Below are 27,871 nucleotides of genomic sequence, written 5' to 3'. Positions count from 1 at the left end.
GAAAAGGGCCTATTGTCCACTTGGGGTCGTTGGAGCATTGGAAGGGCTACCAAAGATGTGTATGTATATTATTCTTTCAGCTATCTTGCCGAACAAAAAATATATATGTGTGTGTATTTAGAGAGGGAGTAGAAATGATATATGAACATATATGTTTGAGAGTGAAGAAAGTTTGCTCAGTTTCTCTATTTTCTGTTGTCCCAGTAAGTTGAATCAGGCTTGACTGGATAGAGATCATGAGCAGATGTAGACAAACCGGTCCAGGGCCGTTCAGTTGACGCAGTTTGTGTCTGGCTCTCGTCGGTGTTCCTTCCAAAACTGGATTGAAAATGTTTCCTCATTGCTTCAATCTCAAAACTTGAGGCATTTGGATCTGAGACCAATTCCTGAATAACAGCCCTACCTTCAAGCATGCTCACAACTGAAGACATGGTAGGCCTAACTGTTGAAGTGACATTGCAGCAGAGGAGAGCCACATTGATTGTAAGCATCATCTCTTCTTTGTTGAAGTCTGAGCCCAACCTTGGATCCACTAGGTCCATCAAATTCCCTTGCCCTTTTAGTAGTTGTGCCTAGAAACATGTATTGTCAGAGATAATTTGTCTTTACAAATAATTTCACTGATCTTACATATATTGTCAGAGAAAGATAATGTCAAATGAAGCCAGACTTGATTTTGGATCATCATTAAAACTATTGCAGTACAGTCACTTTCTCTCGGCCACAAACTGTTAGAATTTAGGAGGTGTGATTTGTGAAGGGGTTTAGGACAATAGACAATAGTTGAAACAAAGTGATTCACTACTACAAAAAGTGAAAAAGACGACCAGAAAAAGACGACGGTAGAAGAAAAAACCGTCGTTGTGTTTAAAAAGACGATGGTAACAAAAAAACCGTCGTGGATAAGTGACTTAAACAACTAAAAAACGGAGGTACTATTGAATATTTTTTTATCACAAAAAATTGGAAGGAAATGCATTGCATGATGGATTTAACTGATTTAAGTTGATTATATAGCGAGTTGGCAAACACTGTAAGTGTAGAAAATATGTAGTAATTAATGAAAGAAGATTAAACACACCATAATCATTTATATATAATGAATTACTACAATATTTTACACTTTATACATTGCATGGTAAGATACATGAGTGACTTAGTACCACATAGAGTTCCTATGAGGTTCAAAATTTTCACTATCTTCATCATCTCTGTGTAGAGTAAGTATATTTTGAAGAGTAGTCATCAAATGATAAATCCCCAAAATAATTTTGCATGTAATTGTTAACATGCCACCCATATGGATCCGAGATTGGTTGACGTTGTCCATAAGCAAAATCATTTGAAGATTGAGTCTCGGATTCTTTCCATGAGTCGCTTGATTTCATCCCAACAGGAATGGGATATGAAGGGTAGGGAAATGGTTGGTTATGAGTATAACCATAGTTACTACTCATCTCAAGTGAAAATTTGTTTCTTGCAAAAAGAATTCAAAACAAAACCATGTATATATATAAATATTTTAGTATTTTCACAAAAATATTAGTGATATGGTGGTTAAGGTGTTGAAGGAGTAAAATGGCTTTCACAAATACCATGTATATAAATATTTTTGGGTTTCGTATCGGGATATTATTGGGATATTATCGAAAATATCTCGATATATTGCCCAAATCATTCATAAAAATGTTGAAAATATCTTCCCGATATTATCGGGATAATATCGATATATTGACGATAACACTATGGTTAGTTGTTAAAATATCGGACCCCCAAAAATCAGATATTATCGGGATAATATCGGGGATATTATCGATATTTAATACCTTGATTATATGTAAAGATGACGCTTTTTTATAAAAAATGGTCGTCTATTATATGTAAAGATGACGCTTTTTTGTAAAAAAGGGTCGTCTATTGTGAAGTAAAGATGACGGTTTTTTTAAAAAAAGGGTCGTCTATTATATGTAAAGATGATGCTTTTTTGTAAAAAAGGGTCGTCTATTGTGAAGTAAAGATGACGGTTTTTTTTAAAAAAAGGGTCGTCTATTATATGTAAAGATGACGCTTTTTTGTAAAAAATGGTCGTCTATTGTGAAGTAAAGATGACGGTTTTTTTTAAAAAGGGTCGTCTATTATATGTAAAGATGGCGCTTTTTATAAAAAAAAACCGTCGTCTATTATATGTAAAGACGACGGTTTTTTTTAAAAGGGTCATCTATTATATGTAAAGATGACGCTTTTTAAAAAAAAAACTGTCGTCTATTATATGTAAAGACGATGGTTTTTTTTTATTTAAAAGGGTCGTCTATTATATGTAAAGATGACGGTTTTTTTTTAAAAAAGCGTTGTCTTTTAAAACACGCTAAAAAATGGCCGCTTAAGTGAATTCGCGCTCAACAAATTTCAAATTTTCACCTGTCTTTGAAAACCTTATCTCTCATTAACAAGCGTCGTCTTTTAAAACATGCTAAAAAAAGGCTACTTAAGTGAATTCGCGCTCGACAAATTTTCAGATTTTCCCCCGTCTTTGAAAACCTTATCTCTCCCTCCTTGAAACCCTCTTGCACTCTCTAAAACACCCTCATGAAACTCTCTACAAAATCATCAAAAAATCGATATCAATGAAAGAGTTGAGAGATTTTCGCAGATCCATAAGATGTAGAGGGAGGTTCTGTATTTGAGAATCAAAGCTGGTTGAAAGGTTTGATTTGAAAGTCACCTAATCTCTCAATACCCTTCTATATCTTGCTAGTGCATTCTGGATTAGTCTCTTTGCGTTTCTAGTATTTTCTTTGTCTCCCTGATTTCAAATTTTATGTCTCTCTTGATTTGTCTAGTTTGTTTACATTTTTTTTTTTATATTTTTGGTTTCTTTTTAGATTTTCTGATTTTTATTATCAGGAGATGAGGAGGAAGCTTGCAGATTTATAACTTTTTCTTTTGCAGGTTTTCTATGTGAGTCGTATGTTTTTTTGTTGTTGAAAATTTGTTACATTCTCGTTTCACTATCATTTTATTTATATATTTTTTCTTTTGCAGGTTCTCGATGGTCTTTTTTATGCTCATTTTACAAGTTTTCTATGGAAATATGGTCCAATGGTAAAATTTCTCTTCCACCTAATTTTTTATGTTTATAATCTTAGCTTCTTCTTTTTTTAATCTCTTTGTCATTTTGATTTATTTACAGGGATGATGGAGGAGACTTCAGTTGTGCATCATTTGTATGTTTGGATGAGGAAGGCTTGGATTAGGAGTATGTAGGTCTTGTTAGGAATTATGTTTGTTGTAAAATAAAGATTGGTTAACTATGTAATAACTATTGAATCTTCAAGTTTTATGAAAGAAACTATTTTTGAGTGTATATATTCATTAATAAAGCATTATGGTTGGTTTTCTAGTTAAAATCGTTGTATAGCATCATAGGAAATCAAAAAGAACTAATGTAGCAATTTGGGAACTTATTAGACGACGGTTTTTATAATAAATCATGATCTTTACAGATAATTAACGACGGTTTTTATAAATAAAAAAAGTCGTCTATTATAGGTAAAGATGACGTTTTTAAAAAAAAAAGAGTCGTCTATTATATGTAAAGATGACGGTTTTTTTTTAAAAAGGGTCATCTATTATATGTAAAGATGACGGTTTTTTTTTAAAAAGGGTCGTCTATTGTGAAGTAAAGATGACTGTTTTTTTTAAAAAATGGTCGTCTATTGTATGTAAAGATGATAGTTTTCATAAAAAACCGTCATCTTTACATAAAATACACGACGGTTTTTTTCATCCTATAATTAACGATCTTTACCTTTAAACAACGACGATTTTCTTTAAAAACCGTCGTCTTTACAGATAAACAACGACGGTGAAAAGCCGTCGTAGTTTGACACCCAAATAGACGGCGGTCGATTTAACGACGGATTTCAAAGCATTACAACGACGGTGGATCCCCGTCGTCTATTTCGTTTTTTGTAGTAGTGATTTTATTGGATTTGGAGGAGAATAGTACATGGCTTGGTGTAGGCTAATTGGCATTCTTCATAGCTTATTGGCTTATTGGCCACCACACTTGGTTTAGATTAGTTTTGGACTATTTGGCCCTTCACTTAGATTGGTGAGCTTTTTGTCTCCCTAACATAGCTTTTTTTGGTTAGCTCTTGGCTCCCTTATAGTTTGGGAGTTCTTTTTGTTGGACTCCACCACACTTGTAAGCTGCATGCCTATTTATAGGCATCTTTGCCGACATCACCAAGTCTCCTGACTTGGTCTCTTACTCTAGCCACAAGTATGTGGCTTTTACTAGAAACTTCTATATTTTTGTGGTTATTGTTTAGCCACCTCCTTGTTCTTTTCTCCAGCCACAAGTGTGTGGCTTCATCTAGAAAAATCTTCATGGTATCAGAGCTGGTTCGATCGCATTAGGCGTCAGAGTTAGTTCGATCAACTATGGGCGCATGGGCTGATTCTAAGGAAGCAACGTACGTGCTATCAATACATAATTCAAGTTTTCAAAAAATCTAGAGAAGGGGAAGGAGATCTAGCGAAAGTTGTAGAGGAGGAGATAGTGAAAATAAAAGAAATGGCATGAGAGGAAAAACTTTCCTCCATGTGGGGTGTGCAAAAAAGAAGCCCGTATGTTAAAACTAAAAAATTGGGCGTTGAGAAGAAAAAAAAAATATTGCTAGCAAACAACTATCAAGGTAACTATGAACAAAGAAAGTGTTACAAGAGCACGAACAAACAAAGTGCCACAAGAGCACGGAGTTGTAGCATCAACTAGAGCTTCATCAATGCTAGCTTTATGAGGAGCATACTTGGAGAAATACAAATGTGTATTAAAGAGGAGTGTTGAAAATTAATACACATTTGTATAGAAAAATCTAGAAGCTTGATGGGAAGTCGCCAACTACATGCAACCATGAAGATTATTCTAGAAAGCCACACACTTGTGGCTGGAGTAAAGAGATCACGTTGGTGGAGAAAGCCTATGTCGGCTACTTTCACCTATAAAAGGATTTGTAGCCTTCCAAAGCAAAGTGGAGTCATCCACCAACTCCCAATCCATGTGGAGTCCAACAAAAAGAACTCCCAAACTATTAGGGAGCCAAGAGCTACCCAAATAAAGCTATGTTGAGGAGCCAATAAGCTCACCAATTTAAGCTAGGGCCAAATACCTCAAACTATATTCTAAATCAAGTGTGGTGGCCAATAAGCCAACAAGTTAAGGAGGCCAATTAGCCTACACCAAGCCATGTACTATTCTCCTCCAATATAATAAAATTACTTTGTTTCAACGATTGTCTATTGTCCTAAACACCTTCACCACATAAACCAACAATGGTATCAGAGCAACACACATCACACCTCCTACAATTTCAACACAAACATAGACTAATAGAGATCAACAGTATTAGATTAAATTTAACTTAAATAAGGAAGCAGTAGAATCATGTTACCCAATCAAGAAGATAAAAGCTTTTTTCCTTTCCTCTGTAAGTGGTGTTGTTCCTCCCACTAACAATTTCCAATACAAGAATTCCATAGCTATAAACATCTGCTTTATCAGTCAGATAACCCCGCGTTGCATATTCAGGCGCTATATATCCACTGCAAAAAATGGCTCATCATTTCCCCATATAGCTTAGCGAAATACTAAAAATACTACAAAGTTTCTTTAACAGTACAGATCTAGTTAAGTTTGAAACTTATAAAAAGTAGAGAAACCGCCATCTGTTTCCTATTTCTATGGACCCATCATCGGGGTGGAAGAAATCAAAATAAAAGTATAAGAATATTAAAATTAAAATTAAAATAAATAGCACAGGGACTCACTAAGTTCCAGCAATACGGGTGCTAATGTGTGTATTATCCTCTTCATCAAGCTTGGCCAATCCAAAGTCAGATATCTTTGGGGTAAGATTTTTATCAAGAAGCACATTAGTAGCCTTGATGTCTCTATGAACGACCTTCAATCTTGATTCCTCGTGGAGGTAAGCCAAACCTCTAGCTATACCAACACAGATCTTGTGCCTTGTTGGCCAATCCAACTTCAACTGACTTTCTTCTGGCCCTTCAATTTGTCAAATCACTCAAAGTTAGTTATAAGGGACATTTTTTATGTATAAGATCTTTTATACCCATCTGCATGAACCAAATGAAGTTTAGGCATACAAGAGTAATATTTACCAAACAGAGCACGAGCAAGGCTATTATTTTCCATGTACTCATAGACAAGCAATAGTTGATTTCCTTCAATACAGCATCCGTGAAGCTTGACAAGATGAGGGTGTTGCAGAGCAAAAATCATGCCTATCTCATTCACGAATTCACGATTCCCTTGGTTTGATTTGGAAGAAAGCTGCTTGACAGCGATTACAGTGCCATCTGATAGAAGGCCCTGCATTTGAGAAACAAAGTCAAAATCTCTTCACTAAAAAGCAGAGCAACTTTAATAACAATGCTTACAATTAGTCAAGTTAGCCCAACTGCAATAAATAAATAGAAATATTGGTTCCACAGAATACCTTGTAAACAGAACCAAAACCACCTTCTCCAATCTTATTGGCTTCGTCAAAGTTGTTTGTGGCAGCTTTGAGTTGCCTGAAGCTAAATTTACCGGTTTGCAGGTCCACGCCCTTGAAATCTGTATAAGAAGCAAACTCATATAAGAAATTGTGTCTACACGAATTTCATAATGGTAGCAATTTTATTTCTTAATATCACGCTGCTGATTCGAGGCCTAGAATTTAACAAGTAACTAGATCTAGGCAGACTTTGCATCAAAGGTTTCAACAGTATAATATATTCTAGCAGCATCAAGCCGTTAAAAAGTTCAATATCTAAATAAATATCAACTTACAGAGTGTGCCTAAATATACACTAAAAGTACATACAAAATAACAGCATAAACTGTACGTACCATCCTCCAAAGTATTCCTAGGAGGCCTCTCCTCTAAAGTATTCCTAGGAGGCCTCCTCTCCTCCAAAGTACAGGGTGTTCCTAGGAGGCCTCTCCTCCAAAGAATACCAAAAATCAGTAATATAATGAAGACTCCTCCAGCCACAATTCCAACTACTGCACCTACAGATATGCCACTTCTACCAGGTGGAGGTACAGAGTGGGGTGGTGGGGTTACAGAGTCGTCTGGAGCTTTTTGTGGGGCTACAGGTGGAAATTCTGGTGGGGGTGGTGGGGGTGGTGGTACAGGTAGAGGTGATATTACAGGTTCTGGTGGGGGTGATGGGGCTACAGGTGGAAATTCTGGTGGGGGTGGTGGGGGTGGTGGTACAGGTAGAGGTGATATTACAGGTTCTGGTGGGGGTGGTGGGGCTACAGGTGGAAATTCTGGTGGGGCTACAGGTGGAAATTCTGGTGGAAGTGATATTAAAAATTCTGTTGGGGTGGGAGGTGATATTACAGCTACTGAGTCGGGTGGTGGGGGTACAGAGTCGGCTGGAACTTCTTGTGGGGGTACAGAGTCTGGAGCTTCTTCTTGGGGTACAGAGTCGGCTGGAAGACGAAAGGCTTTATTAGAGTACATGCAAATGTAATAGATAAGAGAATGCAATATTCAAGCAATGCACAAAGAAAAAAAAGATTCAACGTAAGTAGATAGTAAACGAAATTTTTTAGTGTGTTTTTGTGATTTATGATTTGACTAATTATTTGTAAGGATAATACAATACCCACAAAGAAAATAATATGAGTTGAGTAACATGAGCAGAGATCATAAATATGAACATCCACATATACCCACACATACATATATGAATTACTGCCTTAGTAATTTCCACTAGCTCACGAGCTGAGACCTCAGAGGAGATGAGAATCATAAGAGCAAACATAAAGCCAAGAAGAAGAAAAGTCTTGGAGGATGATGCCATGTTTTTCTTAACAACACAATTAAGGTGAAGACAAGATTGTTGAGTGAACTTAATGTGGCTTGGCCTTAACTAATTTATAGACCCTTGAGGATAGAGTGGGGTTGGTGGGGTAAGAGAGTGAGAGAGAAGAATTTCTGTGGACATCGACGCCTAAAGGAGAGGAACACTTGATTTGACAAAAAGCACTCAAAAATTAAATAAAAAAATATACAAATATACAAATAAATCATACGGTAGGGAAGTACTATTCTCTTGGATACTTTTCATACGGCAGAGAAGAATTTCTGTGGACATCGTTCAAAATTTCATATTTATTTTGTTTAAAATTAATTGGAAGGGAAGTACTATTCTCTTGGATACTTTTCATACGGTAGAGAAGAATTTCTGTGGACATCGTTCCAAATTTCATATTTATTTTGTTCAAAATTAATTGGAAGGGAAGTAATATTCTCTTGGATACTTTTCATACGGTAGGGATGTGAGATCCCATATCGACCAACGGAGAGTGGGTGATGTGCCTTATATGTACACACCTGCATCCATATAGCACGAGGCCTTTTGGGAGCTTACTGGTTTCGGATTCTTAGGAACTACGAAGTTAAGCAAGTTGGGGCTAGAGTAATCCCAGGATGGGTGACCCACTGGGAAGTTGCTTGTGAGTTCTCAGAAACAAAACCGTGAGGGCTGAGAGGGGGGCCCAAAGTGGACAATATCGTGCTAGGGGAGTCGGGTTGTGATAAAATGGTATCAGAGCCGGACCCCGACCGGAAGTGTGCCAGTGAGGACACTGGGCCCCAATGGGGGTGGATTGTAAGACCCGTGTCTTGGAAAAACAAGAACGGTGAGCAAGTGCTTTAAATGTGTGGGCACTTCTCTTCCTAGCACGAGGCCTTTTGGGAGCTCACTGGCTTCGGAGTCATGGGAATTCCGAAGTTAAGCGAGTTGGGGCCTAGAGCAATCCCAGGATGGGTGACCCACTGGGAAGTTGCTCATGAGCTCCCAAAAACAAAACCGTGAGGGCAGAGAGGGGGGCCCAAAGCAGACAATATCGTGCTACAGCGGAGTCGATTCCGGGTCGTGACAAATGGTATCAGAGCCACTCTACCGTATGGTGCGAGTGTGCCGACGAGGACGTTGGACCCTTAAGGGGGTGGATTGTGAGATGCCACATCGACCAACGGAGAGTGGGTGATGTGCCTTATATGTACACACCTGCATCCATATAGCACGAGGCCTTTTGGGAGCTCACTGGTTTCGGATTCTTAGGAACTCTGAAGTTAAGCGAGTTGGGGCTAGAGTAATCCCAGGATGGGAGTTCCCAGAAACAAAACCGTGAGGGCAGAGAGGGGGGCTCAAAGTGGACAATATCGTGCTAGGGGAGTCGGGTTGTGATAAGGGAAGCAATGCTCTGGATAAAGGTGTCTTCAGGACGGTCATCATCAATAAAGTAACCTGTGCTGCTTAAAGCCCAATTTGGTTAGGATTTGCGAAATGAAGAAGGTCCCCAATCTACGTCCATCAATTTCCTTCCAGTATGGCTTCAAATTACGTATAAGGCAAGATATGGGACTCCAAAGATTCTTAAGTCTTCATATGAAAAGTCAAGTTGGCCCACACATGTCCGGACGTTGATTTCTTCTTTTATGCTTTTCCAATTTTTTGGGTCTACAAAAGACTTAGTCTGAAGTCTTTGCATGCCATTCATATTTAGCTTACTCGTGGACAAACATTCATTTTCTTTTTTTCCTTCATTTTTTTTTTTTTTCCACAAACGTTGATGGTTTGTCTCCTTTTGTAAATCGTTTAACGAACAGAGAAGAAAATCAAGTCTACACATATATCTTGAGCAGTGGTGGATTCAAGATTGTCGCTTCATGGGTCATAGTGTAAAAGTTTCAATTTTTTTTTTGGACCATATTTAGAGGTTGTGTTGTTATGTATAAATTTGAGCTCTAAAAGTTTACATACCATATGGGTAATTTCCTTTAAAATTTCCTTACGGAGAGGAGCTATAGTGTAAATATTATATGTACTTGCTAAGGTGAAAAGGACAATTTCAATGTAAAAAATAAAAAATCCTTGAAGTTGTATTTTGTTGCATTTAAAAGCACATACCAGTCCCCTACAAAGAACTGCATTAATCAGTTATGTGATAGGAAATTTGAATAGAGATCATTTCTTCAAGTCTTGAGTCGAGCTAGGTAAAACAGAAAGAAAGGGGGAAAATACATAGATGCATTTCTGTGGCAATACAAGGAAAAAAAAAAATGAAGACTCAGAGAGCTCCAATGATGGGATGCAATCAATTTATTGAGCACCATACAGTCCTGATCAGTTCCCCCCACCCAAAAGAAAAGAAAAGGAAAAAAAAAATCAGATTCTGCTGACACCTACAGATATGCCACTTCCACCAGATTCTGCTGGGGGTACAAAGTCGGCTGGAAGAAGAATAGCTTTATTAGAGTAAATGCGAATGTAATAGATAAGAGAGTGCATTATTCAAACAGCTACCTAAAGCCGGATCTCTTAATTGTGTTGTAATATTAATGCCTAACATGATATTTACATAGGAGAAACTCCCAATGGTCTACAAATAGTAATTAGAAGAAGCTCAGAACAGTGTAAACTTACCAGGATCTACAGAAATAGCTGATATAAGAGGACCATAAACTCCTCTAAGAGGGATACCAGTCGTCCCTTTCCCAGCCCAATAGAATCGGATCTCCAAGGTACCACTAGTTACAGAAGCATTAAAGTTCTTTATGACTGCTTTACCAACCACACCAGCTTCATCCGCAATATTGAAATCCTTCAGCCGTTTTATCCCCTCAAATATGCTAATGTAGTTACTTAAACATTTCATGATCGAAATGTGGTTTATTTTTTCAGCCTTGACTGCTACCTATTTTACATGTTATTACTAGAAATTCATTAACATTTGAATTAACCAGGAACTAAACCGTGTCTGTTGACCTTTACCTGAATGTAAACATCAAATATACGCCTTCCCAGGCTTTTATATGTTTTTCCATTTGTAAACCGTGTCTCTGCAAAATGGAGGTTTACAATGTAGTTTCCATATCCCAGACAAAACCTATAATAAGTTAGAGAGATGGGAGAAAGGCGTGCTTCCGTGTACAGTTGTGGATTGGGCAGGGAGAGTATAGATTCATTATTTTGGATAAAGGTGTCTTGAGGATGGTTATCGTCAGGAAAGTAACCAGTGCTGCTTAAAGCCCAATTTGTTGTGCTCTGCTAAAATGATGAAGGTCCAACTGAAAATGTGTCACCATCAAATGGTTTTTCTTTTTCCCCATAATAGTTTCTTCTTTTCCACCACAATTTATACGGAGAGAGTACCAAGCTACAACAGAAAGCAAAAGATTAGTGGCCATTGAGGAGGAAAACAAAAAAGAATCAACCCCAGAAGAAAAAAAAAAAAAGGAATTATTTCTATTATTCCATTTTGGCAAGTGTGTAATGGTCTTCTTTCACGTAGTACTTTTCCTTTTGGATCATACAAGCCTCCAGCTCCCCCCCAAAAAAAAAAAATCAAAGATAAATAAATTTATCTTGAAGCATTTTGCAGTTCTGAAACACGAAACAGTTTTTCTGGTAGGATAATGCAGGATCCAGAAGAAGTCAGCAAGATAACATCATAAATGAAAATAAGTTGTAAAATAAAAATAAGAATACTCAGAAGAAGTCATGCTTTCAGAGGATTAATTTGTAAGAACTATTGCCCTTTGAAGAGCTTGCAAACAAGTTCTTGTAGAAATTAACACATATTGAAAATTTAAGTTTTCTCTACAAGACACAAACAAGGTAAACTCAAGCTAATGAAAACATTCTTACAAGCTGCCTTGTGATTGACAACCTTTGTCCCCTATGGTGAAGTTATTATATGAAAGATCACTGCACAAAAAGGGCTGTTACGTAAATTCCTTTCCAAATGCAGTATGAGAACGGAAAATAAAATGAGGAGCAAGAGGTAGGTATTAACATGGTTGGACTGAAGTTTTGAAATCATAGTTTATATCAATTCTAGAAAGATTTAATTCTGAAAATCCAATATTAAAACAATCAACCAAACTTCATGAGATGAAAAATATTAGCTACTTTCACTATTCATAGTCATAATTGCCTAAGCTCTCACAACTGTCCATGTTAAGCCAAGTTCACCTTAAAATTTCCTCGTACTCAATTTGGTCAAGCTACCTGCATCTCATAACATATAGTATACCAAGATGATAATGGTCCACCCCAAGACCTTTATCATTTAATTTCGGGATGCTCTCTTCCCTTGGAACTACCTTCTATGTTGATTAGGTCAATCTCCCCAACTTAATTATGCATCTACTAAACATTGTTGAATATGTCGAATCCTATCCTTCCTTTCAAAACTTCAAAATCTTACATGAAAAGGAAACATTTTAGGATACTTTCAAAACTTCAAAATATTAATATCAGTGATCATGAGAAAATAAAGAATTAATGCCTATTTCATGAGTATAATTGTAAGTGAAGCTCCAATATGAAAAGTCATGTTAACGCATGTACGCTGCTTTATCCAGTATTAGACATCAAAAATTTCCTTACTAAGTAACTAAATATTAGCATTTGGAAGAGAAGCTTACAGGTTTTCCTTTGTCCAAGTAGGCACGGGTCCAGTCAGCAAGTTTCCAGTTAAGAAACTAAATAAAACCTTTCCGGGTATAAGGTAAGTGTCAAATATATGCCATGATCTAGAAAGAAGATCATGTGTGTGACTAAGCTGATTACTTAACAAACTTGTAATCTCGTATGTAATCAACCAAGCTCAAAGAACTTAGGTTAGTTTAAGTATGCATTCCAAATGATTACAGAAATTGAAATCAACTTCGTCATGGCTCAAATAGAATCAAGATTCTTGAAGGTAAAAATTGTAACTAAATGTTAGCATTTGGAAGAGAAGCTTACAGGTTTTCCTTTGTCCAAGTAGGCACGGGTCCAGTCAGCAAGTTTCCAGTTAAGAAACTAAACATAATTGATGCAGGAAAAAGGGCATAAATTACTAGAAGGGGGTAGAATTACTAGATAATATATATCTTCAGTTGTTTGCTTGAGTATTAACGAATTAAAAAAAAAATTCATTATTTATATAGTAAGCATGATTAACACGTCCAGCTTGTAGGGCTGGGATGTGACAAAACCATTGAAGAATGTCGGCTTGAGTTTTCTTGTAAGAAAGTGAAGATTTGTTATTCAAATTGCTTACATATAATCCACTTTTGCTAGAGCAACAAAGATGCTTGTTAAAGCTGAGGTCTCTGCACAAACCAATAACAAATGCATTTCAGATATATATATATATGCTCCCCTAGAGAAAGACGTTATTTAAATTAAAAATAATAATAAAACCTTTCCAGGAATAAGGTAAGTGTCAAATATATGCCATGATCTAGAAAGAAGATCATGTGTGTGACTACGCTGATTTTTAACAAACTTGTAATCTCGTATATGTAATCAATCAAGCTCAAAGAATTTAGGTTAGTTTAAGTATGCATTCCAAATGATTACGGAAATTGAAATCAACTTTGTCATGGCTCAAATAGAATCAAGATTCTTGAAGGTAAAAATTGTACCTTGTATTCTCACGTGGGTCCAACCTTTGTCAGCTGTGAACTTTCTGTTCTAATGTTCTTTGTCTTATTGTGAAGCCAATGTTTGGCTGCCAGCTGGGGAAATTTAAGGCAGACTTCTTTTTGGGCAGAAAGGGGTGCTACAACATTGAGAGAAAATTTGACAGCTTCTTCCTCCGCATTTTCTTCTTATAAGAGGTCTGCATTTTGCATTGTGAGATTTTGACAAGTGGTTTTTAAAATCTACTTTGATCTTTAAAATCTGCTTTGAGTTGTTGAATGTGCATTTTCTCTTGGAATTTAGATTTCTGAAGTTACAGAAAAAAGGGCTATTGTCCATTTGGGGTCGTTGGATTGGAGCTTTGGAAGAGCCAAAGATGACTTATTCTTATCTCCTGTAGCTGTCCAAGCCGAATCTGCTAGTTCATGCCTTCCAACACTCATATTGATATTGCCTAACAAGTTCAAAACCACATTGTTTTGTAGCGGAATGCTGATTTCCACCATTCTCTTTCAATATGAAACCTCCTTATGGGGTTTTGTGAAAACACCAAAAACGTACAAGGCAATCTACGTCCATCATTTTCCGTCCAGTATGGCTTCAAATAATGTACAAGGCAAGATATGTGACTCCGAAGACTCTCAGGTCTTTATATGAAAAGTCATGTTGGTCCACACATGTCCGGACGTTAATTTCTTCTTTTATGCTTTTCCAATTTTTTGGGTTTACAAAAGACTTAGTCTGAAGTCTTTGCATGCCATTCATATTTAGCTTACTTGTGGACAAACATTCATTTTCTTTTTTTCCTTCATTTTTTTTTTCCACAAACGTTGATGGTTTGTCTCCTTTTGTAAATCGTTTAACGAACAAAAAGAAAATCAAGTCTACACATATATCTTGAGCAGTGGCGGATCCAAGATTGTCACTTCATGGGTCATAGTGTAAAAGTTTCAAATTTATTTTTGACCATATTTAGAGGTTGTGTTGTTGTGTATAAATTTGAGCTCTAAAAGTTTACATACCATATGGGTAATTTCCTTTAAAATTTCCTTACGGAGAGGAGCTATAGTGTAAATATTATATGTTTGCTAAGGTGAAAAGGACAATTTCAATGTAAAAAATAAAAATCCTTGAAGTTGTATTTTGTTGCATTTAAAAGCACATACCAGTCCCCTACAAAGAACTGTATTAATCAGTTATGTGATAGGAAATTTGAATAGAGATCATTTCTTCAAGTCTTGAGTCGAACTAGGTAAAACAGAAAGAAAGGTGGAAAATACATATAGATGCATTTCTGTGGCAATACAAGGAAAAAAAATATGAAGACTCAGAGAGCTCCAATGATGGGATGCAATCAATTTATTGAGCACCATACAGTCCTGATCAGTTCCCCCCACCCAAAAGAAAAGAAAAGGAAAAAAAAATCAGAAGAAGCAGCACCCTGCAGAACTGAAGATGGATCTCTTAATTGTGTCCAAATATTAATGCCTAACATGATATTTACATATGAGAAACTCCCAATGGTATACAAATAGTAATTAGAAATCATAACAGTGTAAACTTACCAGGATCTACAGATATAGCTGATATAAGAGGACCATAAACTCCTCTAACAGGGATACCGGTCGTCCCTTTCCCAGTCCAATAGAAACGGATCTCCAAGGTACCACTAGTTACAGGAGCAGTATAGTTCTTTATGACTAGAGTACTAATCCCACCACACCAGCTGCATCCACAATATTGAAATCCTCCTACACTAGTCTCCCCTGCCATATACTAGTTTTGTTACTTAAAATTTTGTTGAAAAATATAAGTTCCACATCGAAACTTGAACTAAATAAAATACAACTTATAAAGAGTGGTTCCACTACTAATATCACCTAGGCTTTTTGTGATAAAACCTCATATTTATTGGGTTTTATATGTAGTTAAGTTGAGGACAATATCGGTGTTGCTATTAGTGGGCTGATGACCCGTCTCTTTGAAATTTAACACATTTCATACTGTAACCCTAACCTGAATGTAAACATCAAATATACGCCTTCCAGGATTTTTTTATGTTTGGTCATTTGTAAATGTTGCCTCTACAAATGGAGGTTTACAGTGTAGTTTCCATTTCCAGACAAAACCCATAATAAGTTAGAGAGGTGGGAGAAAGGCGTGCATCCATGTACAGTTTTGGGTTTGCCATTGAGAGTATAGATTTATTAGTTTGGATAAAGGTGTCTTCAGGACGGTCATCATCAATAAAGTAACTAGTGCTGCTTAAAGCCCAATCTGGTGAGGTTTTGTGAAATGAAGAAGGTCCAGCCCAATCTGTTTGTCCCCATCAAACTTGGATGTCTTTTCTTTCCCCATTAACAGTTAGTCCTTCTCCACCACAATTTATACGGAGTTCGTACCAAGCTACAACGAAAGCAAAAGGGGATTAGTGGCCATAGGAAGAGATTACTTCTTTATCTCTTCTATTTCATTTCAAAGGAACTGTCAGAGGATTAGTCGACATTTTAAGCAGAAGGACTATGGGCATATCTTGAAGCAATATGTGGAAACCCAACTTACTTTGTGGACATTTTGCACTTGTGAAACATGAAACAGTTTTTCTGATAGGAGAATGCAGCAGGATCCAGAAGAAGTCAGCAAGATAACATCATAAATGAAAATAAGTTGTAAAATAAAAATTAAGAATACACAGTTGGAATGCCAAGTAAATTTATCTACGCATATGCTTTCAGAGGATTAATTTGTAACTTACGAACTATTGGCCTCTGAAAAGCTTGCAAACAAGTTCCTGTAGAAATTAACAAAAAATGAAAATTGGTACAAGACACAAACACAGTAAACTCAAGCTAATGAAGACATTCTTACAGGCTGCTGCGTTGTGATTGACATCTTGTGGCCCCTATGGTGAATTTGTTATATGAAAGATCACTGCACAAAAATTTCCAGATGCAGCAGTACGAGAGTAGAAAATAAAATGAGGAGCAGTATGAGAATAGAAAATAAAACTAGCAAAAGGTGCCCACGCGATGCTGCGGGTTTTAAAATTGTGTGAAATGTGTCCCCACTGACCCACATACAAAGAGAAAGACACCATATTTTTCCCTCCAATCAATTATGCATTCTCACTCTCTCCCCACGCTGGGAGTTCTCAAGTACCCAATTGCCAAAACACTCAAAGGATTCACTAACATGCTCAGATATTGTAATCATCTAAACCTATCATTACAACAACAAATTAACACCAATCAATTGTCAATTGATGCCATTAGCTATTTCCTATTCTCTATTCACAAAACTTAAAACAATTAATTGGAATTTCAGCCTAGAAACTCACCCCTTGCTTAAAAGAACTGAAAACACCAACCAAACTGCTATATCCAAAGCAACAAAAGACCACCTGCAAAATATCAAAAGAAAATATGATTTAAAAAAAAGAAGAAAAAGAAAGAAAAAAACAGAAAAATCGGAGAAGAAATTAGCTTGAGTATTTTATACATGCACAATCTTTTCATTAAACCAAAAAATTAGCTTGAGCAAAATTTTTACGGAAAGAAACCACTTAAGACTACCCAAATTAATGTGTTTTGGGTAAAGAAAAACATTGTAAAGGCACAGGAAGAAGACTGTTTAAATGATTCTAGATGCATTTGAAACAAAGAGTATTCGATCAAAAGTTACTGGCCTAAACAATCAAAAGTTACCTATGCAAAACTCACCCTAAACAATCAAAATCCCAAAACAACTATCTCTATATTGTCGTTGTCATCAAAGATTTGAAAATTCTCTCACATAACCTTACACCACCAAAAACGCAAAATCAGTGCTAAACTCAAAGAATAAACACGTTGACTGTAAAGGAACGGAACATAAATGTAGCCTTAAAGCTCGCAACTTGCCTATATAGATGTGAAATAGATATAGATACTAACTAAAGACAGGTGCAATTACCCTTAGAAATCAAGACCTTTCGTTGGAATTTTTTGATCCCACTGTTATGTTTTTTTTTTCTTCTTCCTATTTTGCATTCTCCCACAACATCCAGTAACCAGAGAGAAAAAAAATTGATCTAGAGTTATTTTATTGGTGACTGTAAGCTAAAACATGCATTTAATCCTTAACGATCAGCGGTTTGTTATTAATCTCATATCTTGAAATGTTAATTGTATGGATATGGTTTTGTATGCTTTTCAACATCTTATTGATATTTTTCTTTTTTAGTTTGAAACAGGCTAGTCAATGTGATATGTACAATATCTCCCATCCACCAACAATTCCAATGAAAGGCAAAACTCATCATAGAATTTTACCTCTTTCTGCTACGCCAAAGCTCCAAATTACGTAGGCAGATAGATAAAGAAGCAGGATGAAGCAAAATGATAATAATTGGTCAAACAAAACCCAACATGCACAAAAGCTTCAAATGTCCAAAGCTCCAAAAACAAAACCAAAATCTTGACCCAATCTAAGGGCTCATTGGATTTGAGTTCGGTTTCTAAACCAAGATAGGGTACCATTAACCACAACTTTGTATTCTCCCTTGATTGATTAGTGTCAAACAAAGTATGGTAAATATTTAGTTATACTCAGATACGCTCATATATTATTCTTCTCCAATATGGAGGTATTTATATAAGTACAAAGATGTGTTAACCCTAAATAAAATAGGAAATATATCTAAATTACAATATGAAGTAAATCTCTATTACAATAGGACTAATAATGATTGGTAAGTAACCAAAATTCTAATGAAATAAGGAACCAAAATCTTAACTAAGTAAAGACTCGTCAACACTCCCCCTCAAGTTGGGCAAAGATATTTCGCACGCCCAACTTGACAAGCGAGTCATAGAACACCATACTTGAGAAGCACCAATTGTAGAGAATGTCTTTTCGTCAACCACGAGTGAAACAAGTGACAAACTAAAGCAAAGTTTGCAGCGGAAACACAAGAGCAAACTCTAAAAAATAGGGCACATAGCAAAACACAGAAACCCTGTGAGCACGGCAGCAGATATGGCAGAACACAGAAACCCTGTGAGCACGGCAATAGATAAGGCAGAACACAGAAGCCCTGTGAGCACGGCAGTAGATAAGGCAGAACACAAGCCCTGTGAGCACGGCAGTAAATAAGGCAGAAACCAAACCCTAAAAATAGGGTAAGGCAAGGCATGGCAAAGAACCCTAAAAATATGGTAAGGCACGACAAAGGTAAAGCCTTACCCTAAAAATAGGGTAAGGCAAGGCATGGTAAGGCAAAGCCAAACCCTAACAAATATGGTAAGGCAAAGCCAAACCCTAACAAATAGGGTAAGGCAAGGCAAAGAAAGGCAAAGCCAAAGGCAAGGTCAACGGGCATGACCACAAGGGAAACACACCAGCAAAGGCATGAGCAACAATACTGGCACCAACAAGAGTAATAAGGCAGAGACATAACAGGCATCATCAACAACGACAATATCGGCAACGGTAACATCACTTGCAGTAGTAGAGGCAACGGCAACGGCAACGGCAACAGCAACAGTTCTTCCATATCAACTTTAGCTAATTCACGTAGACACAACTTCTCTTCACTCCTCCTCTCCCCCTGAAGAGAAGAGGTCGTCGAAGTCAAGAAATAAGCAACATCTTCATGGGAATACGTCAAGGTAATGGGGATACGTCAATAAACATATCATTTTCACTTCCCCTCCCCCTGAAGAGAAGGGGTCGATGAAGCCATATGATCAATGGTACTTGAGAAACATGCATTGACTAACACTGAGATGTAGCAGAATCAGCCATGGCAGATAGGTGGTTAAATTGCAGCGGAATAGATGAGCAGCGGTGTCACTCCCCCTCAAATCCGACGATGTATGAGAGTTGAGATTTGGAAAAAGTAACACCCAAATAAAGTTGCAACACTCCCCCTCAAATCCGACACTGGTAAAGGGTCGAGATTTGGAAGAAGAGAAATTGAAATAATAGTAAAGAGACTTAAACATGCCAATCTCGTGGCAGAAACAAATGCAAGAGGGGAAGGTGGTAGCATGCGGTTGTCCCATGAAGAAAAAACTTCAGAAAAGGAGAATAGTAAGGGAGGAAACCCAGCAAATCATGAACAGAGACAAAAACAAAGATAAGGTGCTCAAACGGGAATTAGAGCAAAGAGAGCAACAGAGAAAGGGTGCTCAAAACTGAGAAGCGGAAAGGCAACTCAAGAGAGTTGCCGAAGAAGACAAAGACCGGTAGAACAGTCAAAGGAAAGGCTCGGCGAGTGGTGACGAGGCTCGCAGAGGAAAGCAACGGCTCGGTGAGCAGTGACGAGGCTCACAGAGGAAAGCAACGGCTCGATGAGTGGTGACGAGGCTCAAGGGGTAAAGAGACTTGTTATGAAGTTTCAAAGATAGAGAAGCTGAGACATCAAGAAAGACCATCTGGCATACAAAGATGAAAAAATAAAATTTTTGGAACAGTAGCAAAGAAGCATGTGAAGGCTAGGTGCGGTGAAAACACATATGAGAGGATGAACAAAAGATGATGACTATACAAGATGAAGACCCATGATGGGTTAGGAATGAGGAGTGCCAACGACTCTCAATTTGGCAGAGGTTATCACAGGATCGGAACCTGGCTCTGATACCATGTCAAACAAAGTATGGTAAATATTTAGTTATACTCAGATACGCTCATATATTATTCTTCTCCAATATGGAGGTATTTATATAAGTACAAAGATGTGTTAACCCTAAATAAAATAGGACATATATCTAAATTACAATAGGAAGTAAATCTCTATTACAATAGGACTAATAATAATTGGTAAGTAACCAAAATTCTAATGAAATAAGGAACCAAAATCTTAACTAAGTAAAGACTCGCCAACAATTAGGTATTGCTCATATCTATAAAACTGACACGCACAAATGAAAGAATATTCAAGGCCTCTTAATTGAGGCATAGAAACGAACATATCCAGGCCAGTACCCCCCTTGGAGCACGATGGCTTGAGTAGAAGTCCATAGTAAGAGCAGATACAACAAATCAACATCCTACACTACCTATACCAGGTCTATTGGGCTGGTATCATACCCAATAGTGGCACACCTACGCAACTCACGATCAGGATAGAAGAAGCAAGCCGATAGGGCCCAGCCCGAGCTCGCTTCTTCTTGTCAACTTGATTCAACTTTCAATTTTGTTTAGAAGTTGAAAGAATCATCTTCGCGAGCCAGAAATCCAATCGGGGCATTGGTGTTGATCCAACGACCTCCTCACTCTACAGAGTAGCTCGATCCAAGAGCAAACCACAAAGAGAGTGTTTGCGGGAAAATGAACCAACAGTTGCCTACGGTACTAATTACAAGCTGGACGACATCCGCATCTATTAATTGAAGCGGTATATGGCTGCAGGTACATGAACTTTTTAGTGCATTGGATATTAACCAAGTTGAGTCTAACAGCAAGCATCTCTTTTATTTATACAGTTGAAAAAAGGAATGAGGAGGAAGAGATCAACCAATTTGAGTGTAACAGCAAGCATCTCGTCACGGCTTAAACATAGTATTTTCAGAGTATAGCCGCGCGGCTATACCCTTTAAATATAGTATTTTCAGAGTATAGCCGTCTTTAAATATAGTATTTTCAGAGAACAGCCGCGCGGCTATACGTTTAAAATATTCGACTATATTCTAAGAGTATAGCCGCGTGGCTAGAATGTTTTAAATCTCCTAGTTGACCTTTCAATTTGATTAAGAGTTTTTTTCTCTCTTGCGCATGAGAGAGATGAGCAATTGATTTCTAAAACCCAACTTCAACTGCGCATGAGAGAGAGAGATGAGGATTGTCAATGCTGATTATTGTACATGCAGCAAAATCCTCTCGGATGATCCTTTGTATTACAGCATCTGTCTCTGAATCAACTGAAGCTGTGGCCTCGTCCATGAACAAGAGCCGGCTGTGCTTCAACATAACTCGCCCCAAACAGAAGCTGTCTTTGCCCCACGCTCCAGTTGTTGCCGTCATCAGCCACTTAATTTGATGGAAACAGTCAGTACCTAATCCTAATGCTAGCTAGCATTTCAGTTTCAGAGAGTAAATAATGGGGAGAGTCACATACCTAAAGAATTGAGTTTATAAGGTTTTGCAGCTACCACATCTTTAAGTTGGCAGCGTTCAAGGCTCTACAAGAAAATTAAGATTTAATGTGAATAAAACATACAGCATTGTTTCATCTAAGATAGTGAATGATGACAAACATATACAAACAAATTGTATAATTCAATCTTATTGTTTTTTGAGGCTATGGGCTACTCTCTTATGTAATCCGGAAACCAGATAGCATTGTGTTTTTTACCTTCCAAATTTCTTCATCTGAATAAATTCCTACTGGATCAATGTTGCTTCTCACAGTTCCTTCAAAAAGGACAGGTTCTTGAGGAATGACCCCGAAGCGAGACCTGATATCGTGAAGCCCTATTGTGGTTATATCAATCCCATTGATGATAATTTTGCCTCCTGAAGGTTCCACCAGCCTAAAGAACACTTGGATCAAAGTTGATTTCATGCTCCCTGTTCGACCCACAACACCAATCTTTTCACCCCCGTGAATGCTTGGACTAATGCCTTTGAGAACCAAAGGTGTATTTGGACGATATCAAAAGGAACAGGGCTTATTTAGCTTGAGACAAAGTAACGGAGATGACCAAGTAATGACAACTTGCATGCAGACCACTTCATTTGTCCGTCCACTACACTAGCCATGGAAGATGTACTACAAATATACCATTTGGGACGACAAATGGCTAGAGTGTAGCAGCTCATGGAATGTAAGATTTGACTTTATTTGTTCAGAAGATATAAATAGAACTGAAGGTAAACTACCTGCAAGTCTTTGAGCTCGACATTGCCACAGGAAGGCCAATTTGAAGGAGGAAGACGGTCTTTTATCTCCCATGCTGCTTCTGATGGGATGTTTATAAATTGTTTTATCCTCTCAACCGATACCATCTTATTTTCGACAAAGCAGCTCATATAAATGGCTCAGAACAGCACACCATTCAGGGGCAATCAGTAGGAGAGAGTTAAACCAACATTCTCTGCACCATGAAGGAATAACTGATTTAGCCAAATCTCTGAAATAGACACTCATCTACTGCAGCTAATTTATATCAGATGTGCCAAAATAAGATGCTAATTTATATCAGATACGATAAGTATTATATACTTGGGCATCCCATATCATAATTGGCCATGAATCAAGTGCTAGATATGACATCTTGTTAAGTGTCAAACCAAAAGAAGAAGAAGGATGTACCTGGCTTTATTATACTGCTTGAAAACAAGAACATGAATACAGTGGAAATGCAGAAAACTAAACTCCCAAGCATCTCCATACGGAAACCAAAGCACTCATTGGACCCACTGTTGTGGAAATCCATACGTAAATTGGCGTTAACCCGTTTAACATTTTCCTTGGAGAACATGTTCTGAATTTTCCAAGAGTGGATCGTCATAACTCCGGATATGTTCTCTGAGAAGTGATGGATAACAGGAGCTTTTGTGATTGAATTGAGTCGAGTTAATTCACGAGATGATGCAAGATAGTAACTGTAAAATCCAAACAGTAGAAAAATCTCAGCATATAATTAAGGCCACATTCATAAAACAAGAGATTTTACTTTTCTAGTCTAGCACATTCATATATCTGCATAGGGGTGCTTCAGTTCAAAACATTTATATTATCTGTCTAACAAGAGTTGGATTGACCAATAGTATTCATGACAAAGATCATAGAACTAGATATTTTATTTTCCTGTCTAACACACATTTGGTAAACAAGAAGAACACATTCATTGCAACATTATAGTTCTTACACTGATAAATATCAACAGCATGATAAAAAGAATGACATACCCGGTACCAGATATTAAGCCAAATAAGTGGAATCAGCAAGAATACTGTTGGCCAGGAATTTTGGCATACAACGATAAAGATGGCAAGCACAGTGATGTACATGGCAATGGTCATACCCAAAATGAAGGGAAGAAATTGATCGATATTTGTCTGATCAGTTAGCAAAGAAGACAACGTATACAACTTAGATTAAACAGAGAATAGGATCTCTCATCAACTATGACAAAAACTAATGCTTAAACAGAAAAAGAAAAGGTGAGCAATTCTAACTCACGAACTTTGTAAATGTACAAGCTCACTTTGCCTGTTTCTTTCTCCTCTTCTTTGATGAGTTTAGAAGTCCTGTTATCAGACTTTGGTTGGTCCAAAGAGTTGTTTCCACCATTGGCTTCCTGGTGGTTCGAAGAGAGTTGAGGAGATATTTGAGGACTGGGGGAACTTTTGCTGGGAATAGTGGTGCTTATTTCTACAAGTTCCATGGAGGTTTCATGGGCAGCTACTAGCTCTTTGAAATCCAGGCCAGAATTTAGCAAATCATTATACTTTCCAGCCTGTACTATCATCCCATCTCTCATGACCTGATATTATTTGGAGGTAATAAGTTTAAATAAATATATAAGTAGGAGGGATACATGTGCAAATTGCAATTATAATCTTACCAAAATATGATCAACATTATGCTAGAAGTCAACTTGATGAGTTACAAGTAAAACCGTCTTGTTTTTAAGCACTCCCCTCACACATTCCTGTAGAGAAGTATAAATCATGATCAGTAGAACATTATGCATACAAATCAAATTCAATGAGTGTCACTTTGTACTGTTTTTATACTATCCTAGCACATTTAGACTGTGAAAGTAAAAAAGTGTTCAAACCACTATCTTAAGAACAAGCTTGAATGTTCAATCACTGTGGAATCAAAAGTAAATCATTTATTTACTATCAAATGTAGTAGAAAATCTAATGCAATGTTAAATTGTTCTGATCCAGTACGAGCATCAACAGCGCTGAAAACATCATCAAGAAGATATATGTCACAATTTTGATATACAGCCCTAGCAAGTTGTATCCTCTGTTTCTGGCCACCACTTAAGTTGATGCCACACTCTCCTATCTCAGTTTGATCTCCAAACTCCATCATTTCCAAGTCCTTCTCCAAGCAGCAAACCCTGATAACTTCCTGGTATCTATCTCTGTCCATTGGCGAACCAAATAATATACTTTCTTCAGTAGTCCCATTTTGAATCCATGATGTTTGAGCAACATAGGCAGTTGTTCCACAAACTCGTACCTGTTATTCAAAAAGTTTATTAATTCAACAAGTACTTGATTAAACTGAAGCTTTTTGAGTGAGTTATGACCTGGTTTTAAACTTATGGTTCAGTGGAGGGATTTTATGTCATAAGAGACATCTAGAAAAGGGTTTAATGGTATCAAATCATACCTTTCCAGATAACTTGTGCATCTCACCAAGAATTGAGGCTAGAAGGGAAGACTTTCCAGATCCCACTGTCCCTACAATAGCCGTTAGCTCCCCTTTATTGACATTCAAATCCTCTTCTGCTTTCATCATCGCAGCTAAACACGCCATTTTTAACCTCCACAGCAGTTCTACTATCACAGCCCTTGTCTCTCTCCGCCGCATCCTCCACCAATTCCCTACTCATCATATAACAGTCCAACCTCCCAAGAGATATCATAGCTTGAGAAATTGAAATCATAGATTGTGGGAAGGTCCTGATGGGATCCAGCAAAATGTTGAAAATGCTTGTGGTTGTGAACAATGTCCCGGCATCAAGCTGGACACCCAATAAGAGTGCAGTGCCAAATGTGAGAGTTGATATAAGTACTGGGGTGCACCACATAACCACAACATTGGCAGAGATTGAGCACATGAACTTGGTCAGCCAGCTAAACTCCGACTCTCGGAAAGCCTGAATTCTCTTTTTAAAGTGCTCCTCCCAAGACTGGAATTTGATCACACGCATGTTGTTAAGCATCTCATTTGTTGCCTTCATTCTTGAATCCCGACACTTCATCACATTAGATTGGAACCTGTTGTTCCGTCTCGTGCCCAGCACAACAAACACAAGAACACACATGATTCCTACTACAGATGCGATCACTGCTGCACCAAGGCTGTTATGCAGAAGGAACATTGCAATGGCAAGTTGCACTGGCATCATCCATATAGCATGCACTTAGCATTTTTGGCAACGAAAACAAAAGAAAAACTAATGCAGAATCATGCTATCACATTTACCTCAGTTACTAAGCACGCATGTGTTGTCAGTATCTATAAGTAAGTTTTCTGCGTCCAGAATTTCTCCATAACCATATCAAATGATAATTCAGACTACACATTATGGTTGATGATGATGGAGACAGTATGAGACTGTATATGCAATAGACACAATATACAAGCTTAGCTGATCTAAATTACCATAAAAACATAACTGAAGAAAACCCAACAAGGAAATCAGCACCCCAATTCAAATGCATGCTAAATTTTTGAGTTGCAATTAACTAGACCAGCTGGTCAAGTCACTTGAAATAATCCTGTTACTACAATAACGTGGTTATTAAAACAAATTAACAAAAGGGATTTTCATTTAAATACCTGTTAGCAGCAGCAGAGGCAACACAAACCCGCCAAGAAATCTCCCCATGAGAGGCCCTTAGAACCAATCCAATCACTTCAAAGTCAAAATCCCATCAATTAATGGGTTTTCGATTAACATCAAAATCACGAAAACCCATTTCCAAAAGACTTCGAATTTCCTCAGAAACTCCCAATTCGAATAGAAACAGAAGAAAGCTGGCTGCACTTTAAAATCATATATATTAAAGCGTATAGATACTTTTAAAATATTCGAATATATACAGAGAGTATAGCCGCGCGGCTATCTCCTTAAATGTAGTATTTTCAGAGTCCAGCCGCGCAGATATACTTTTAAAATATTCGAATATATTCAAAGAGTATAGCCGGTCGGCTATACATTTAAAATATTCGAATATATTCGAAAACTTAAATATAATATTTTCAGAGTACAGCCGTGCGGCTATAACGTTAAAATATTCGAATATATTCGACGAGTATAGCCGCTCGGCGATACCATTTAAATAGAATTTTTTAAATATTCTAGTAGACCTTTCAATTTGATTAAGAGTTTTTTCTAAAACCCAACTTCAACTGCACTTTCATATTATTGAATCATTCATTTATCTATACCACAATATGCACATTCTTTCATTATTTATTTCTTCTTTTTTGGATTGCAAAGGATGGTTCAATTTTATTACACTTCTACGTTTTATATTTTACTTTTTCATTTTGTTTGAATGATGCTTCTAAGTTCTTTCCTTCGTTTCAGGTTCATATATTAGGACTGGTTCATGCCTTTAAAGTTCCCCAACTACTGGGATGAAGAGTGCCTTGAAGTCGAACCGCCGCCAAAGGATGAGCTATGATATCTGAGAAGCATTGCATTGTAGAGTATCTAGTTGTAGCAATTATTCTCACAGGCTAGTCAAATATATTCGAAGCTTATAGCCGCGCAGCTATACGTTTTAAAGAAAATATTTTAAGCGTACAGCCTAGCGGCCATACTTGTAAAATATTCGAATATATTCAAATATAATATTTTAAGAGTACAGCCGCGCGGTTATACATTTTAAATGTAATATTTTAAGCGTAGAGCCGCACGGCTATACGATTAAAATATTCGGATATGAGTATAGCCGCTCTGCGATACTGTTTAAATATAATATTTTAAGGCGTACAGCCGCCCGGCTATACTCCTAAAATATTCGAATATATTCGAAGAGTATAGCCGCGCGGCGGTACACTTTAAATATAATTTTTAAAATATTCTAGTAGACCCTTCAATTTTAAACATTGGAATTTGGAAGAAGAGATAAAAAGGTATAGAGCAATGGGATGGAGAGATTACTATACAACTGTATATAGAAAGTTGTAACATCATTATAGTTCACAAACAACCTGTGAAATTATAAAAACAAAACTGGAATTAAAAGGATAAAATCATCAAGGTATTTATGCCTTCTTATTGCAACCACCTACCAGAATACAACATTTATTAATTTGTATTGTATTTACAAATTTCAATGTCAAGTGATAATAAGTGACGATTAATTAAGCCACCCAAATTAACCATTGCCATGCCTATATATAAGGAGCATTATTCTCATCATTTGATTTCATTTGAAAAGTGAGGTGATCCACCTCAAGAATATAATCAAGTATTCCACACCAAGTGAGAGTGAGAGGGATATAAATGTGTGAGTGAGTGAGTGAGTGAGTAGTGTGGTTCTTGACATCAAACCCTGGGGCATTGGCTTATTAAAGATCTATCAATTTTGTACCCGTTATTTTCAAGGCTAGTCCTGAGATTTTAAGGGTCTTGTGCAAAACTTAAACCCTAAACTTCAACTTGAGCCTTTTTTTGGT

The 27,871-nt window shown here is 37.1% G+C and overlaps 1 protein-coding gene and 1 pseudogene across 5 annotated transcripts; both read right to left on the bottom strand.

Annotated features, from left to right (window-relative positions):
* Positions 1 to 68: 68 nt before the first annotated feature.
* On the bottom strand, positions 69 to 7,957 carry LOC110763499 (putative leucine-rich repeat receptor-like serine/threonine-protein kinase At3g14840). 4 transcript variants are annotated; one of them, XM_088251557.1, is made up of 7 exons: positions 7,764 to 7,957; positions 6,920 to 7,453; positions 6,525 to 6,643; positions 6,187 to 6,397; positions 5,833 to 6,070; positions 5,457 to 5,607; positions 69 to 572 (listed from the first exon to the last, which is right to left on the bottom strand). In XM_088251557.1, the coding sequence occupies exons 1-7, from the start codon at positions 7,882 to 7,884 to the stop codon at positions 186 to 188; spliced, it is 1,761 nt and encodes a 586-aa protein (XP_088107683.1). In that variant the 5' UTR covers positions 7,885 to 7,957; the 3' UTR covers positions 69 to 185. The 4 variants fall into 4 exon arrangements, with proteins under 4 accessions (XP_088107683.1, XP_088107682.1, XP_088107684.1 ...); XM_088251556.1 differs by having other exon boundaries at positions 6,920 to 7,510; positions 7,764 to 7,955; XM_088251558.1 differs by lacking the exon at positions 6,920 to 7,453 and having other exon boundaries at positions 7,764 to 7,948.
* A 12,617-nt stretch (positions 7,958 to 20,574) lies between these two features.
* On the bottom strand, positions 20,575 to 26,232 carry LOC110763498 (ABC transporter C family member 4-like; annotated as a pseudogene). Its single transcript, XR_015835329.1, has 11 exons — positions 26,021 to 26,232; positions 24,845 to 25,576; positions 24,341 to 24,691; positions 24,232 to 24,249; positions 24,143 to 24,146; positions 23,700 to 23,859; positions 22,802 to 23,094; positions 22,366 to 22,583; positions 21,842 to 22,156; positions 21,605 to 21,668; positions 20,575 to 21,516 (listed from the first exon to the last, which is right to left on the bottom strand). The product of XR_015835329.1 is annotated as an ABC transporter C family member 4-like (transcript).
* Positions 26,233 to 27,871: the final 1,639 nt, after the last annotated feature.

The sequence above is a fragment of the Prunus avium genome, chromosome 4 (genome assembly GCF_965620075.1).
Source record: "Prunus avium chromosome 4, drPruAviu1.hap1.1, whole genome shotgun sequence".
NCBI lineage: Eukaryota > Viridiplantae > Streptophyta > Magnoliopsida > Rosales > Rosaceae > Prunus > Prunus avium.
This window is presented reverse-complemented; position numbering and strand designations above follow the sequence as displayed.

Excerpts from the sequence above, each read along its gene's own strand:
- LOC110763499 (XM_088251556.1), bottom strand. The coding sequence starts at position 7,884 with ATGGCATCATCCTCCAAGACTTTTCTTCTTCTTGGCTTTATGTTTGCT. Across the intron at positions 7,511-7,763 it reads TAAGGCAGTAATTCATATAT|CCGACTCTGTACCCCAAGAA; the intron begins GTATGTGTGGGT and ends TTCGTCTTCCAG. Across the intron at positions 6,644-6,919 it reads TAGGAATACTTTGGAGGATG|ATTTCAAGGGCGTGGACCTG; the intron begins GTACGTACAGTT and ends CTTCTTATACAG.